Below are 15,121 nucleotides of genomic sequence, written 5' to 3'. Positions count from 1 at the left end.
ACACAGGAGTGATGGTTGCTGATAATGGGCCTCTGCACGCCTATGTAGATAGATATTCCATAAAAAATCTGCCGTTTCCAGCTACAATAGTCATTTACAACATTAACCATGTCTACACTGTATTTCTGATCAATTTGATGTTATTTTAATGGACAAAAAATGTGCTTTTCTTTCAAAAACAAGGACGTTTCTGAGTGACCCCTAACTTTTGAACGGTAGTATAGGTTTAGCTGTTCAGCAGTCTGATGGCCTGGTGGTAGAAGCTGTCTCGGAGCCTGTTGGACCGAATCCCAATGCTCCGATACTGCTTGCCAGATGGTAACAGAGTGAACAGTCCATGGCTCGGGACTGGAGTCCGTGACGATCTTACGAGCCTTCCTCAAACACTGCCTGGTGTAGATGTCCTGGAGGGCTGGGAGCTCGCCCCCAGTGATGTATTGGGCCGTCCGCACCACCCTCTGTAGAGCCTTGCGGTTGAGGGCGGTGCAGTTATCATACCAGGCAGTGATGCAGCCGGTGAAGATGCTCTCGATGGTGCAGCTGTAGAACTTGAGAATTGAGGGCCCATGAGGCACTGTTGCGCCTTCTTCACCACAGTGTCGCTGTGATTGGTCCATGTCAGGTTCTCTGTGAAGAGGAACTTGAAGCTTTTGACCCTATCCATTGCAGCCTGTCGATGCCAATAGTGGTTGTGTGCTATTGCATATTCGTGACTCCAGGCCTATTCTCTGTGCTGTTGTCAGTTGGCAGAGCGTGGTCTTTCCAAGGTGCTGGTGTTGGAGGATGACGTGAGATTTGAGCCCAGATTTAAGAGGCGAATGATGACCATCATGGAGGAAGTAGAGAAGGCCCAGCTGGACTGGGATCTCATGTAAGAACGATGTCTACAAGTAGCATTGTTATGATGTGTAATTATTAATTGTGAGCTTATGTATAATGAATTGAATCACTCTTCTTCACCCCCTCCCTTCTTTTCTATCTCTCTCTCTCTGTCTCTCTCTCCCTCCCTCTGTTCTCATACAGCTATGTGGGGCGGAAGCGTATGCAAGTGCGTCAGCCGGAGCGTTCAGTGGAAGGGGTTAATAACCTGGTGGAGGCGGACTACTCTTATTGGACGCTGGGCTATGCTCTGTCAGCGCAGGGTGCCAGGAAGCTGCTGGCTGCTCAGGCCTTCAGCAAGATGCTACCTGTTGATGAGTTCCTCCCCGTCATGTTCAACAAACACCCCAAGTAAGGGACTGGCTGGCTGCACTGTGGCTGACACAGACAGGGCGACAGACAGGGGGAGGAGAGAAAAATGTGCAGTTTTATTTTGCCTTAGGGTGGAGGCAAATGTTTTCAGTTTTTAATATGATCAATGGGCCCCACCCCGGTTGGTAAATCAAACACACTTTCTACAAGTTTAGATAGTCTAGCAGCCAGCTAACTGACCAATCTTTTCTTGTTTCTTTTGCTGACATGGGCTAATTAAGTGACTGCTGACACACAACCAAATTTCAAAATTGCACCATGTGTATTCTATTATTCTAACTCTCAATAGTAAGTTGAGACCCCGACAGAGTTTTTAATTTATATGTTTTTATTTTTGGTCCGTGGGTCCGTCCCTGATATAGGCTCTGTGGTATGGTGAGTGGTGTTCCTTATTGGTGTTTTAGAGTTACTTTATTAAAGATATTTATTTTATTTCACCTTTATTTAACCAGGTAGGCTAGTTGAGAACAAGTTCTCATTTACAACCGCGACCTGGCCAAGATAAAGAAAAGCAGTGCGACAAAAACAACAACACAGAGTTACACATAAACAAACGTACAGTCAATAACACAATAGAAAAATCTATGTACAGTGTGTGCAAATGTAGAAGATTAGGGAAGTAAGGCAATAAATAGACCATAGAGTTGAAATAATTACAATTTAGCATTAACACTGGAGTGATAGATGTGCAGATGATGATGTGCAAGTAGAGATACTGGGGTGCAAAAGAGCAAGAGGATAAATAACAATATGGGGATGAGGTAGTCGGGTGTGCTATTTACAGATTGGCTGTGTACAGGTACAGTGATCGGTAAGCTGCTCTAACAGCTGATGCTTAAAGTTAGAGAGGGAGATAAGTCTCCATCTTCAGTGATTTTTGCAATTCGTTCCAGTCATTGGCAGCAGAGAACTGGAAGGAAAGGCGGCCAAAGAAAGTGTTGGGTTTGGGGATGACCAGTGCAATATACCTGCTGGAGCGCGTGCTACGGGTGGGTGTTGCTATGGTGACCAGTGAGCTGAGATAAGGCGGGGCTTTACCTAGCAAAGACTTATAGATGACCTGAAGCCAGTGGGTTTGGGGACGAATATGTAGCAAGGGCCAGCCAACAAGAGCATATAGTTCGCAGTGGTGGGTGGTGTATGGGGCTTTGGTGACAAAAAGGATGGCACGGTGACAGACTACATCCAGTTTGCTGAGTAGAGTGTTGGAGGCTATTTTGTAAATGACATCGCCGAAGTCAAGGATCGGTAAGATAGTCAGTTTTACGAGGGTATGTTTGGCAGCATGAGTGAAGGAGGCTTTGTTGCGAAATAGGAAGCCGATTCTATATTTAATTTTGTATTGGAGATGCTTAATGTGAGTCTGGAAGGAGAGTTTACAGTCTAATCAGACACCTAGGTATTTGTATTTGTCCACATACTCTAAGTCAGAACCTTCCAGAGTAGTGTTGCTAGTCGGGCGGGCGGGTGTGGGCAGCAATCGGTTGAAGAGCATGCATTTAGTTTTACGAGCATTTAAAAGCAGTTGGAGGCCATGGAAGGAGTGTTGTATGACATTGAAGCTCGTTTGGAGGTTTGTTAACACAGTGTCCAAAGAAGGGCCAGATGTGTACAGAATGGTGTCATCTGTGTAAAGGTGGAGCTGAGAATTACCAGCAGCAAGAGCGACATCATTGATATATACAGAGAAAAGAGTCGGCCCGAGAATTGAACCCTGTGGCAACCCCATAGAGACTGCCAGAGGTCCGGACAACAGGCCCTCCGATTTGACACACTGAACTCTATCTGAGAAGTAGTTGGTGAACCAGGCGAGGCAGTCATTTGAGAAACCAAGGCTATTGAGTCTGCCGATAAGAATGCGGTGATTGACAGAGTCGAAAGCCTTGGCCAGGTCGATGAAGACAGCTGCACAGTACTGTCTTTTATCGATGGCGGTTATGATATCGTTCAGGACCTTGAGCGTGGCTGAGGTGCACCCATGACCAGCTCGGAAACCAGATTGCATAGTGGAGAAGGTACGGTGGGATTCGAAATGGTTGGTGATCTGTTTGTTAACTTGGCTTTCAAAGATTTTAGAAAGGCAGGGCGGGATTGATATAGGTCTGTAGCAGTTTGGGTCTAGAGTGTCTCCCCCTTTGAAGAGGGGGATGACCACGGCAGCTTTCCAATCTTTGGGGATCTCAGACGATACGAAAGAGAGGTTGAACAGGCTAGTAATTGGGGTTGCAACAATTTTGGCGGATAATTTTAGAAAGAGAGGGTCTAGATTGTCTAGCCCAGCTGATTTGTAGGGATCCAGATTTTGCAGCTCTTTCAGAACATCAGCTGTCTGGATTTGGGTGAAGGAGAAGCGGATGGGGCTTGGGCAAATTGCTGCAGGGAGTGCAGAGCTGTTGGCCGGAGTAGGGGTAGCCAGGTGGAAAGCATGGCCAGCCGTAGAAAATTGCTTTTTGAAATGATCGATTATCGTAGATTTATCGGTGGTGACAGTGTTTCCTAGTATCAGTGTGGTGGGCAGCTGGGAGGAGGTGCTCTTATTCTCCATGGACTTTACAGAGTCCCAAAACTTTTTGAAATTAGTACTACAGGATGCAAATTTCTGTTTGAAAAAGCTAGCCTTAGCTTTCCTAACTGCCTGTGTATATTGGTCCCTGACTTCCCTGAGAAGATGCATATCGTGGGGGCAATTCCATGCTAATGCAGAACGCCACAGGATGTTTTTGTGCTGGTCAAGGGCAGTCAAGTCTGGGGTGAACCAAGAGGTATATCTATTCTTAGTTCTACATTTTTGAACGGGGCATGCTTATTTAAGATGGTGAGGGAAGCACTTTTAAAGAGCAACCAGGCATCCTCTACTGACAGGATGAGGTCAATATCCTTCCAGGATACCCGGGCCAGGTCGATTGGAAAGGCCTGCTCGCTGAAGTGTTTTAGGGAGCGTTTGACAGTGATGAGGGGTGGTCGTTTGACCGCAGACCCATTATGGATGCAGGCAATGAGGCAGTGATCGCTGAGTTTCTGGTTGAATCTCTGGCACTCTTCTTTTCTCTCCCTCTCTTTTTCTCTTCACCTCTGTCTCCCCCTCTCTCTCTCCTGTACAGAGTGAGTCCCTGATACACAGGCCAGGGATTGTTCCCAGGGATAAATGGGTACTCTCTGTCTCTGCACCCTTCCCTCTGCCTCTCCTTGCTCCCCTGCCCATTTTCCTTCCCTCCCTCCCTCCCTCCCTCCCTCCCTCCCTCCCTCCCTCCCTCCCTCCCTCCCTTTCTCTCTCTCTCATCTCTCTCCCCTACCCCACTCTGCCCCCCCCTCTCTCTCTCTCCCTCACTCTCCTCTACCCCTCTTTGCCCTTTCCCCTCTGTCCTCCCCTCTCTTCCCTCTCTCTCTCGCTCCCTTTCCCTCGCTCTGCCTCTCGGAGGAATGTGGGTCCGGAATGTCTCTTCCTGCTGCTGGTGAGAGGGACAGGATTCCCATTGATCCAGAGCTCAGTGTGAGGGTGGGGTGTAGATATGTGTGTGTATTACTATATAAATACACAGGAGTGAGTGTGTGCGAGTGTGTGTATGTATTAGTTTGTATGTGTGTGTGCATGTCTGTGTGTGTGTGAGAGTATAAATCACTACATAAATACAGAGAGAGAGAGAGAGAGAGAGAGAGAGAGAGAGAGAGTGAGTGTGTGTAAGGGATGCCCTGCAGTCTCTCTTCTGCCAATTCTGAGAGGATCAAACCCTCAGACTAAGTCCTGCCTCTCAGGGTTCAATTCCCTGGGAAGTAATAAAGGCATCAGGTTACTCTCTTTGCGCTGGCACTGTCTAAACGGCTGCAGGGGGGCTGACCTCTGGCTGACAGGGCATGACTGATTGAAGCTGATGTGTCTCGCTCCTCTCCCCTCTCTGCACCTCTCTACAACTCTCTGGCTCCCTTTGATGGCATGTTAAAGTGTCATGATCAGCGCTCCTTTCTGACAGATGCTGGAAGTCTCTGCCCTACCAGAGTGCTCTCTGATTATGTGTTTCTGACCTCTCTGTGATGCAATCTCTCTCCATGCTTAACTTTGACCAAGTGGTGCTGATTCTGCAGGGCTGAATTACCATACATGACCCTCTCCTTTCTGTACACCTCTATCATTTTGAATGGTGCACAAAATGCACTTTGATGACAGTTTACTATGTCCTCCTCTCTCTCTCCCTTAGTGTGTGATTCTCTTTGATGACGTGTCATATAACCCTCTCCCCCCTCTCTCCATCAGTTCTGACTTCATGTCTCACTTTGAGTCTCGGGACCTGAAGGCCTTCTCCGTGGAACCCCTCCTCCTCTACCCCACCCACTACACGGGCGAGCCAGGCTACGTCAGCGACACAGAGACCTCCACCATCTGGGACGACGAGGCCACCGCCACCGACTGGGACCGCCAGCACCAGCACGCCAGGAAGACAGAACAGCAAGGCCGCATCCACACCGTGGCCCAGAACAGTGTGACGGGAGACTCACCTCCACCCGCTGCCCGCTCCACACGAGACGAACTATGAGGAAGAAGAGATAGACTTGTTTACACACAGACATACACATAGATATACACACACACACACACACCTGGACGGACACACACTGCACAGGCATGTGCACTGCACACACACACACTCACACTCACAGACCCAACTAACTGGATACACACTAAACTGCTCCGCTCGGTGCTCTTTCTCATTGGCTATCTGCTGGCTAATGGCATAACAGCAGGCTGAGATGCGAATCCCATTGGCTGCCTGGTGAGGGGCGGAGTGGTCTGTGCACTGAGGAATAGGAAGTGGGCTTCAGGCCCAGGACCCCAGCTTAATTTATTCCCCATGCACTCTACATGACACACACACACACACCTCGGAGAGATGCAGAGAGGGACTGGGGGGGCCTGAAAAACCACACCATGCTGGGACTATATGAGAGAGACTGGGACAAACCGGGACTCTGCAACATGTGGAAGACAGATATTGCTGTTGGCAGTGCAGAGATACAATTCACAAATACATCTTTTTTTATTGTTAAAAAGGATTATTATTGTAATTTAAAAATAACAGATGTGGTTTATGGGCAGGAATAAAGTTATCTTACAGCTGTCTGAAAACGTGTTATGTGTGTGTATGTGTGTGCTTCTGTGCATGCAGGCTGGAGACTGACATACTGTACCCAGGAGTACTGTCAATTCCAATGATGTCACTGTCACTCACAGACACACCACATGCATGTGTATGTATATGTCTGCAGAATGTGTATGTGGTGCAAGGCATACACACACACACACACACACACACACACACACACACACACACACACACACACACACACACACACACACACACACACACACACACACACACACACAGAGAGAGTCATAATCATTTGCCATCAGATTCTTTCCAAGAGACAGGACAGGCATGATGAAGGACAGTGTTCCTCTGTGGCCTTGTAGTAGTAGTTAGCAGGCTGGCCCTGTTACACACGGATAAGACTACACTCGTCTGGCTTTACACTTTGCTGAGCCTGGCCTTTCATCTAACTGGAGAGGTGGTTGGATAAAGTTCTCAGCTAATAAAACGTCTTGACCAAATGTGTTTTTTTTCACTCTGCAGTTTGTTTGTGAGTAGGCCACAAACACCTAAGTTATGACTACAGTGTTTGAATAGACTATATAGACTAGCCTGTGTATTGCTGTTATTTTAATTGTATCACTAATCTAAACTTCTACACTTTTCCCACAACCTTGGGATGCCAACCTCCCTCTGTGTAGCACAGACACATCTCCGGTCAATGTTAACATTTCAGTCTATAACACAGTTCATGTACTGTATGTCACATTTAGTGTCACCTGGTCAGAAAGTAATCCTTGTCATAGCCAAGTCAGGTACTGTATGTATGAACAGGTAGACAAGATACTGAGGCATTCAGCTCACTATTCAGTACAGTACATCATCCCAGGGTGTGCACCATGCCCTGGTTATAGGAACGTATAGGAAATTCCTCTCTGGGTTTTACTGTTCCTGTCTGAAGAGCTATCAGTCAAGAAGGCTCAGGCCTGCAGGGGAAACAGAGAGGAACAGAGAGAGAGAGATAGAAGATGAGAAACTGTCCAGAACAGAGGATTATACAAGACACATGATTTTCATAAAGAGACAGGCAGGGCGGATGTGGAGATACGCTTCTGCCCTGAAGACCTATGTTGCTGGACAGGAGGAGATGGACAAGGCCACAGTAGCCTACAGTACAGGACAACATTATTGCCCAGTCTGACCATTCACAAACAGCAGCTAGCTATTATGAGGGCCCAGTGCGGTGTTTGTTTGCCTTAATGCTTTACCTAACTGCAGAAATACCTGTGAACATGTTATTCTGTCTGTGTTGACAGTGTCTGTGTCTCATTCAGCAGAAGCAGAAAGAGAGTTCATGCAGAAAGCGAGGCCTTCTGGTCATGAACAGTGATTGAATTGGGAACTCAGAGGTGGAGGAGCCCTATTGGGGGGGGGGGGTAAGATTAGGGTTGAGCCATGCTCACTGTCATCTGCCATGTCTCTCCACACTTTCTTCATTTCCTAAACCCTAAACCCTAGCCATAACTCTAACCCTAGCTTCATGTCCACACCCTGGCTCAACCCTAACACTGGCCATAACCAGAACACTTAACCTAGCTTCATGTCCACACCCTGGCTCAACTCTAACTCTGGCCATAACCAGAACACTTAACCTAGCTTCATGTCCACACCCTGGCTCAACTCTAACACTGGCCATAACCAGAACACTTAACCTAGCTTCATGTCCACACCCTGGCTCAACTCTAACTCTGGCCATAACCAGAACACTTAACCTAGCTTCATGTCCACACCCTGGCTCAACCCTAACACTGGCCATAACCAGAACACTTAACCTAGCTTCATGTCCACACCCTGGCTCAACTCTAACTCTGGCCATAACCAGAACACTTAACCTAGCTTCATGTCCACACCCTGGCTCAACCCTAACACTGGCCATAACCAGAACACTTAACCTAGCTTCATGTCCACATCCTGGCTCAACCCTAACACTGGCCATAACCAGAACACTTAACCTAGCTTCATGTCCACACCCTGGCTCAACCCTAACACTGGCCATAACCAGAACACTTAACCTAGCTTCATGTCCACATCCTGGCTCAACCCTAACACTGGCCATAACCAGAACACTTAACCTAGCTTCATGTCCACACCCTGGCTCAACTCTAACTCTGGCCATAACCAGAACACTTAACCTAGCTTCATGTCCACACCCTGGCTCAACCCTAACACTGGCCATAACCAGAACACTTAACCTAGCTTCATGTCCACACCCTGGCTCAACCCTAACACTGGCCATAACCAGAACACTTAACCTAGCTTCATGTCCACACCCTGGCTCAACCCTAACACTGGCCATAACCAGAACACTTAACCTAGCTTCATGTCCACACCCTGGTTCAACCCTAACACTGGCCATAACCAGAACACTTAACCTAGCTTCATGTCCACACCCTGGCTCAACCCTAACACTGGCCATAACCAGAACACTTAACCTAGCTTCATGTCCACACCCTGGCTCAACCCTAACACTGGCCATAACCCGAACACTTAACCTAGCTTCATGTCCACACCCTGGCTCAACCCTAACACTGGCCATAACCAGAACACTTAACCTAGCTTCATGTCCACACCCTGGCTCAACCCTAACACTGGCCATAACCAGAACACTTAACCTAGCTTCATGTCCACACCCTGGCTCAACCCTAACACTGGCTCAACTTTAACGCTGGTTTATTGTACCCTTTTCCTACTTTTCATGCCAAGGTGCAGGGGCCTGGCTCCAGGTAGCTCGGGCTCAATTTAACCACCGGTCATGAGTAATACTGCAAGTTATCATTGATTAGAGTTATTGCCTGAATGAGAAGGACAACCAGCCAGGGGATACTGACGGTACTGAATGTCTGACTAAGGCCTAAATTCCATCAGATCAAGCATTAACCGGCAATAGCCGACACCCACATAGCTGATGTTTTGACAGGTGTAATTGCGTTGGAGCTGTCAAATCAGTGAGCAGCTGCTCTTCTGATCATTGTCACGAAGCCACACCTGTCCCACTCACATTAGAAGTTCAGAACAAGAGAGTGTTGGCTATATAGAAATAATGATGCTCAAATAATAAATCATTAAACTCCATAATGAGGATTTCTAATAGCCTAATCAAGGTGTAGATTACATCTCACATTCCCGTATGAAATGTTGTAAACAAGGCTGCATGGGATGTTTCTCACAGCCATATTCGCTTTAGGTATAGGGGAGAATGGGGTAAGTTGAGCCAAATGAGTAAGCTGAGCCCCCCTTGTTTCTAGGAAACCATACACAAAATGTATAATTTGACCAAATATTTAGGAAGAGGTCACCATTTCCTGAAGTCTGTGAAGGAAGAAACCACATGGAAAAAGTGGAAAGCAAGTTAAGTCCCAAAAATGAATTTCCACCAAGTAAAATTAATGTATTTTGTTAGAGGTTTAATGATGCTTGTATCTAAACCAAAGTAGATTATTTTAAGATTGTTCTATAAGCTTCAATATGAGGTCCTAAATATAGCATGAAAGTGCATTATTGTAGCTGTGTGGGCTAACATAGTCAAAATGATTGCCTTGGGGTAAGTTGAGCCAATGGCAATGGGTTTTAAGTTAAGCTAATTGAAGCGCTGGGATATGAGGTAACAACAGGGTCTGGCCTATGTTAAAAGTGTTTAAAAAACGTACAAAGTGTTTGTTAGGTGTTAAGCTTGTACTAAAATATGCTTAAAATGATTTTAAAAAACTATTGTGATTGTGTTGAACTGTGTTTGAGAAATAAAGATAGACATGGTTTTAAAAGGAAGTGGTACAAAATGTGTCAACTTACCCCACTCTCCCCCAATGCTAGGGGCCCCTTGTGGATTTGACAGCTCTAATGCAGTTCCACCTCTGACAAAACAAAACAACCTTTATGTGGTTGTCGGCTAGCTCGGATCTGATCAAATCTAGCTCTAAATCAACAACGGCTTGGGTCACTTACTAGTAGTCCTCTGTGCATTCAACGACCATATAGTACAAGGTTGCATTCTGTTTATTAAAATACTTTGGTTCACTCTCAAGCTGTGGTTATAAAGTGCTGTCAGGCAAAACACATGAACATACTCACCGAAATAGGCATTTGCAGGCCTACAGAGCCGTTCACAGAGCTTTGGGGGGATATTTATTTTCTTTAACAACACAATCACTGATCACACATTGTAAGAAAGCTAGTGCCAGTGACTTCTAGGCCTACTAACTAGAGATAATTAAAATCAGGGGGAAGTGTGGCTATCAGCTGATAATAGCGAATGATGATGTAAATCTTCTAGCTAGCTAGATATCTATGCTATCGAAACAAACTCGTTTTTACTGCTCCTGGCATCTAGTTTTACAAAGCCACCTGATCCCGCGAGCTTGATAGCGAAGCGTGAGTCAGTCTGGTATTTACGTCGCTGACTAAACTCCACTCCATGGTGAAGGGAGTTTCTGATGAACTGGAGCAGAGACAGAGATGTGAATATAATGATGCCCTAACAATTAGATTCGTTGTCCACTCCTGACTATTCCTCTCTCTTTAGATTGGTGGATACATCTCGTTATTTTTATACTTTTTTGAATATTCGATGAGGGGTGTTGACATCAACCACCTCTATTCAATGGAGATGTTATGCTACTAGCCTCATGCCATAAATATGCATAGCCATCTTGAGAAAACTTTCTCAAAGTTTGCCGGGATGCCAAGTGTCCTACTTATATCAGTACACTCTTAACAACCTAAGTAAGTATTACGGAACTTCTATTCAACCAAATAAACCTCATGTAGCAAATAAGCCATAACATTTTTTGTTGACCAAATTCGACACTCTCTCATTGATCTCTATATAAAAAACCCTCGTTTGGTGAGCTCTCATTGACCTCCATACAAAAACTCCTCGCTTGGTGAGCGCTCATTGACCTCTACACAAAAACCCCTCGTTTGGTGAGCTCTCATCGACCTCTATACAAAAACTCCTCGCTTGGTGAGCGCTCATTGACCTCTATACAAAAACTCCTCGCTTGGTGAGCTCTCATTGACCTCTATACAAAAACTACTCGCTTGGTGAGCTCTCATTGACTTCCATACAAAGCTCCTCGCTTGGTGAGCTCTCATTGACCTCCATACAAAAACTCCTCGCTTGGTGAGCTCTCATTGACCTCTATACAAAAACTACTCGCTTGGTGAGCTCTCATTGACTTCCATACAAAGCTCCTCGCTTGGTGAGCTCTCATTGACCTCCATACAAAAACTCCTCGCTTGGTGAGCTCTCATTGACCTCTATACAAAAACTACTCGCTTGGTGAGCTCTCATTGACTTCCATACAAAGCTCCTCGCTTGGTGAGCTCTCATTGACCTCCATACAAAAACTACTCGCTTGGTGAGCTCTCATTGACTTCCATACAAAGCTCCTCGCTTGGTGAGCTCTCATTGACCTCCATACAAAAACTCCTCGCTTGGTGAGCTCTCATTGACCTCTATACAAAACACCCTCGTTTGGCTCATTGACCTCAATACAAAAACTCCTCGCTTGGTGAGCTCTCATTGACTTCCATACAAAGCTCCTCGCTTGGTGAGCTCTCATTGACCTCCATACAAAAACCCCTCGTTTGAGGAGCTCTCAATGCCACCTGCTGGAGAAGACAGATTTTTGGCCCAGTTATACCTCCCACTTAGCCTCTTCCTCTCTAGCAGAGACCAGGCTTTGATGAATTCAGCTCAGACATCGATTTGCCCAAGATCAATACAAGAAAATTATAATGATGCAACGCTTACCTTGTACCTACGTTTGTCCTCTAATTGAGTGCCTTTCTTTGTTTGCTGAAATCCATACTTTTTCCATAAACATTAATCAAATACAATCACCTTCCTTGTTGAGATTCAAATGGCACACGCGCATTTGCTCTGAGTTACCATCTAAGAGCAACAGCAATCAGGGGCAGACTGGGACAAAAAATGTTCTCTGGCATTTTAGCCACACCAGCCCACCTCACCACGCATGTGACACATAGGCAGTACACTGTACCAGTGATCAGTGAAAAACATAGCCTTCCACCTTTTTTAACCAGCTCATGTAAAAACACAGATACAACTCACCACTATAACTGTGCCTCTGTTACCTCCTTGTTGTGCAGTCTGACTCTGTATCTTCTCTGCTGTCACTCCTAAGTGTAAATTGCTATTACATATAAAGCCAACATATTAAGGAACTGTCAGTATATCCGCGTCTCTATGTTTTCTTCCTACCTTCACTCACCACTGAGCTGTCTCTGCTAAGCCTAGCATCCTTCCCCACGGCACTGTACAAGAAGACCATGACACGCCCCCCCCCACCCCCCCATCCGAAGGGTTAATTACTATTACATATATAGAGCCAAAATTTTAAAACAGTCAAATATTAAAACTCTCGCTCTGTTCTCCCGACCTCCACTGCACTTGACTACTGCAGCAGCAGCAGCTGAGCTGTCTGTGGTGCTAAGCCTAGCATCACTGGGACCAGAAGACTAGGGGGCCACACTGTCTGTGGTGCTAAGCCTAGCATCACTGGGACCAGAAGACCAGGGGGCCACACTGTCTGTGGTGCTAAGCCTAGCATCACTGGGACCAGAAGACCAGGGGGCCACACTGTCTGTGGTGCTAAGCCTAGCATCACTGGGACCAGAAGACCAGGGGGCCACACTGTCTGTGGTGCTAAGCCTAGCATCACTGGGAACAGAAGACTAGGGGGCCACACTGTCTGTGGTGCTAAGCCTAGCATCACTGGGACCAGAAGACTAGGGGGCCACACTGTCTGTGGTGCTAAGCCTAGCATCACTGGGACCAGAAGACCAGGGGGCCACAATGTCTGTGGTGCTAAGCCTAGCATCACTGGGACCAGAAGACCAGGGGGCCACACTGTCTGTGGTGCTAAGCCTAGCATCACTGGGACCAGAAGACCAGGGGGCCACACTGTCTGTGGTGCTAAGCCTAGCATCACTGGGACCAGAAGACCAGGGGGCCACACTGTCTGTGCTGGGCCCAGCTATCTCCAAGAGTAACACTTTATTTAAGGATCCATAATAAACAGGCATTTATAAGGCATTTACAAACCGTTTGCTCATTATTTATTAATCATTACTCCCACATTTGTAAATGTTAGTAAGCTGGTTATTCACACATGTATATATATTTCCTTAAGTCCCCTGGTTTGTGTGCTTATTCTTTACCAGTTACTGAAGGAATGTCTACCAATGGCATGTCCATCTTTTTGTGCAAAATTTCAATGGTTACTCAAAACATTTATAAAGTATTTATAACATGTAAATAGCACTCACTTTAGGGAATGCAAAAATACTTTACTAATGAGTAGTAAATTGTTTGTTAATGTGGGGGTAATGATTAATAAATGGTGAACACACAATTTATAAATGCCTTATAAATGGTTTATTACAGACCCTTAAAATAAAGTGTTTCACATCCTAGTTGTGAATGAATAAACACATATATTAGACAAAGAAGAAAATCACTGAATAAATGTTATATATACACTGAACAAAAATATAAATGCAACATACAACAATGTTAAAGATTTTACTGAGTTACAGTTCATAAAAGGAAATCAGTCAATTGAAATAAATTCATCAGGCCCTGATCTATGGATTTCACATGACTGGACAGGGGGAGTTTTTTCCCCACAAAAGGGCTTTATTACAGACAGAAATACTCCTCAGCATCCCCCCAGCCCTCCTCAGACAATCCCGCAGGTGAAGAAACCGGATGTGGAGGTCCTGGCTGGCGTGGTTACACTTGGTCTGCGGTTGTGAGGCCGGTTGGACGTACCGCCAAATTCTCTAAAACGATATTGGAGGTGGCTTATGGTAAACAAATGAGCAGTCAATTCTCTGGCAACAGCTCTGGTGGACATTCATGCAGTCAGCATTCCAATTGCATGTTCCCGCAAAACTTGAGATATCTGTGGCATTGTGTTGTGTGACAAAACTGCACATTTTAGAATGGCCTTTTATTGTCCCCAGCAGGGTGCTGTGTAATGATCATGCTGTTTAATCAGTTTCTTGAAATGCGGTGGATGGATTATCTTGGCAAAGGAGAAAATGCACATTGAGCAATTATTATGCATTAATTCAGTGTTTTGTTGAAAAATATGATGACTTGCATTTAATAAAAAGCAGCCCGAAATGCCAGATGGTCTGATCCATTTTTAGCCCAGCGGGCCTGTCTAACTTGGGTTTTTTGCTCAAAATGATCATTATCTGGCTAATAATGGAGGCCTCATGGAAAAGAATGGGCTGGTGTGTTAGAAATGCCAGGGTCGATTTTTCGTCCCAGTCAGACCCTGCTTGATCCACATTTGGTGCAATGTGTGAGAAATTGAGGAAGGTTGACATTGTTGGTTTATTGCACAAGTGATAGATTTTGTATTAGTTTGTCCAGTGCCATTTAAGAAACTAGACATTAATTGTGAAGGCAGTGAAAAGATTTTTGGATCTCCAGGACTTCACGGCCTAAACATTACGGGGAATATTGAATGATGTCTCCCTCTTTCATGCTCCTGAAGCTGTGTAAAGATCTGAGTATACATTTGAATCCGACTGAAAGAGTACATTTTAGTTTTTTGTTTACTTGTGGAAAATTAGGAGTATGCTTTTCCCCCTTCCCAGATTATTTATGATAGTTGCAGTGTTCCCCCCATCCAGTAGGTGGCGGCATGCACATCTAACGTATGTTTGAGGGACCAACATAGTCCCATAGAAGA

General features: G+C 45.6%; 1 protein-coding gene across 1 annotated transcript in view; it reads left to right on the top strand.

The window, feature by feature from the left end:
* The window catches only part of LOC139578370 (procollagen galactosyltransferase 2-like), a 30,911-nt gene extending 24,058 nt beyond the window's left edge, over positions 1-6,853 (top strand). The window contains exons 10-12 of the mRNA XM_071405860.1: positions 744-871; positions 1,024-1,230; positions 5,501-6,853. Coding sequence (XP_071261961.1) covers positions 744-871; positions 1,024-1,230; positions 5,501-5,780 — 615 coding nt within the window. The 3' untranslated portion in view covers positions 5,781-6,853. The remainder of the gene's footprint in view (positions 1-743; positions 872-1,023; positions 1,231-5,500) is intronic.
* The last annotated feature ends 8,268 nt before the right edge of the window (positions 6,854-15,121 follow it).

This window comes from Salvelinus alpinus, chromosome 6 (genome assembly GCF_045679555.1).
Source record: "Salvelinus alpinus chromosome 6, SLU_Salpinus.1, whole genome shotgun sequence".
Lineage (NCBI taxonomy): Eukaryota > Metazoa > Chordata > Actinopteri > Salmoniformes > Salmonidae > Salvelinus > Salvelinus alpinus.
The sequence above is the reverse complement of the archived record's forward strand: the minus strand, read 5'-3'. Positions and strand labels throughout refer to the sequence as shown.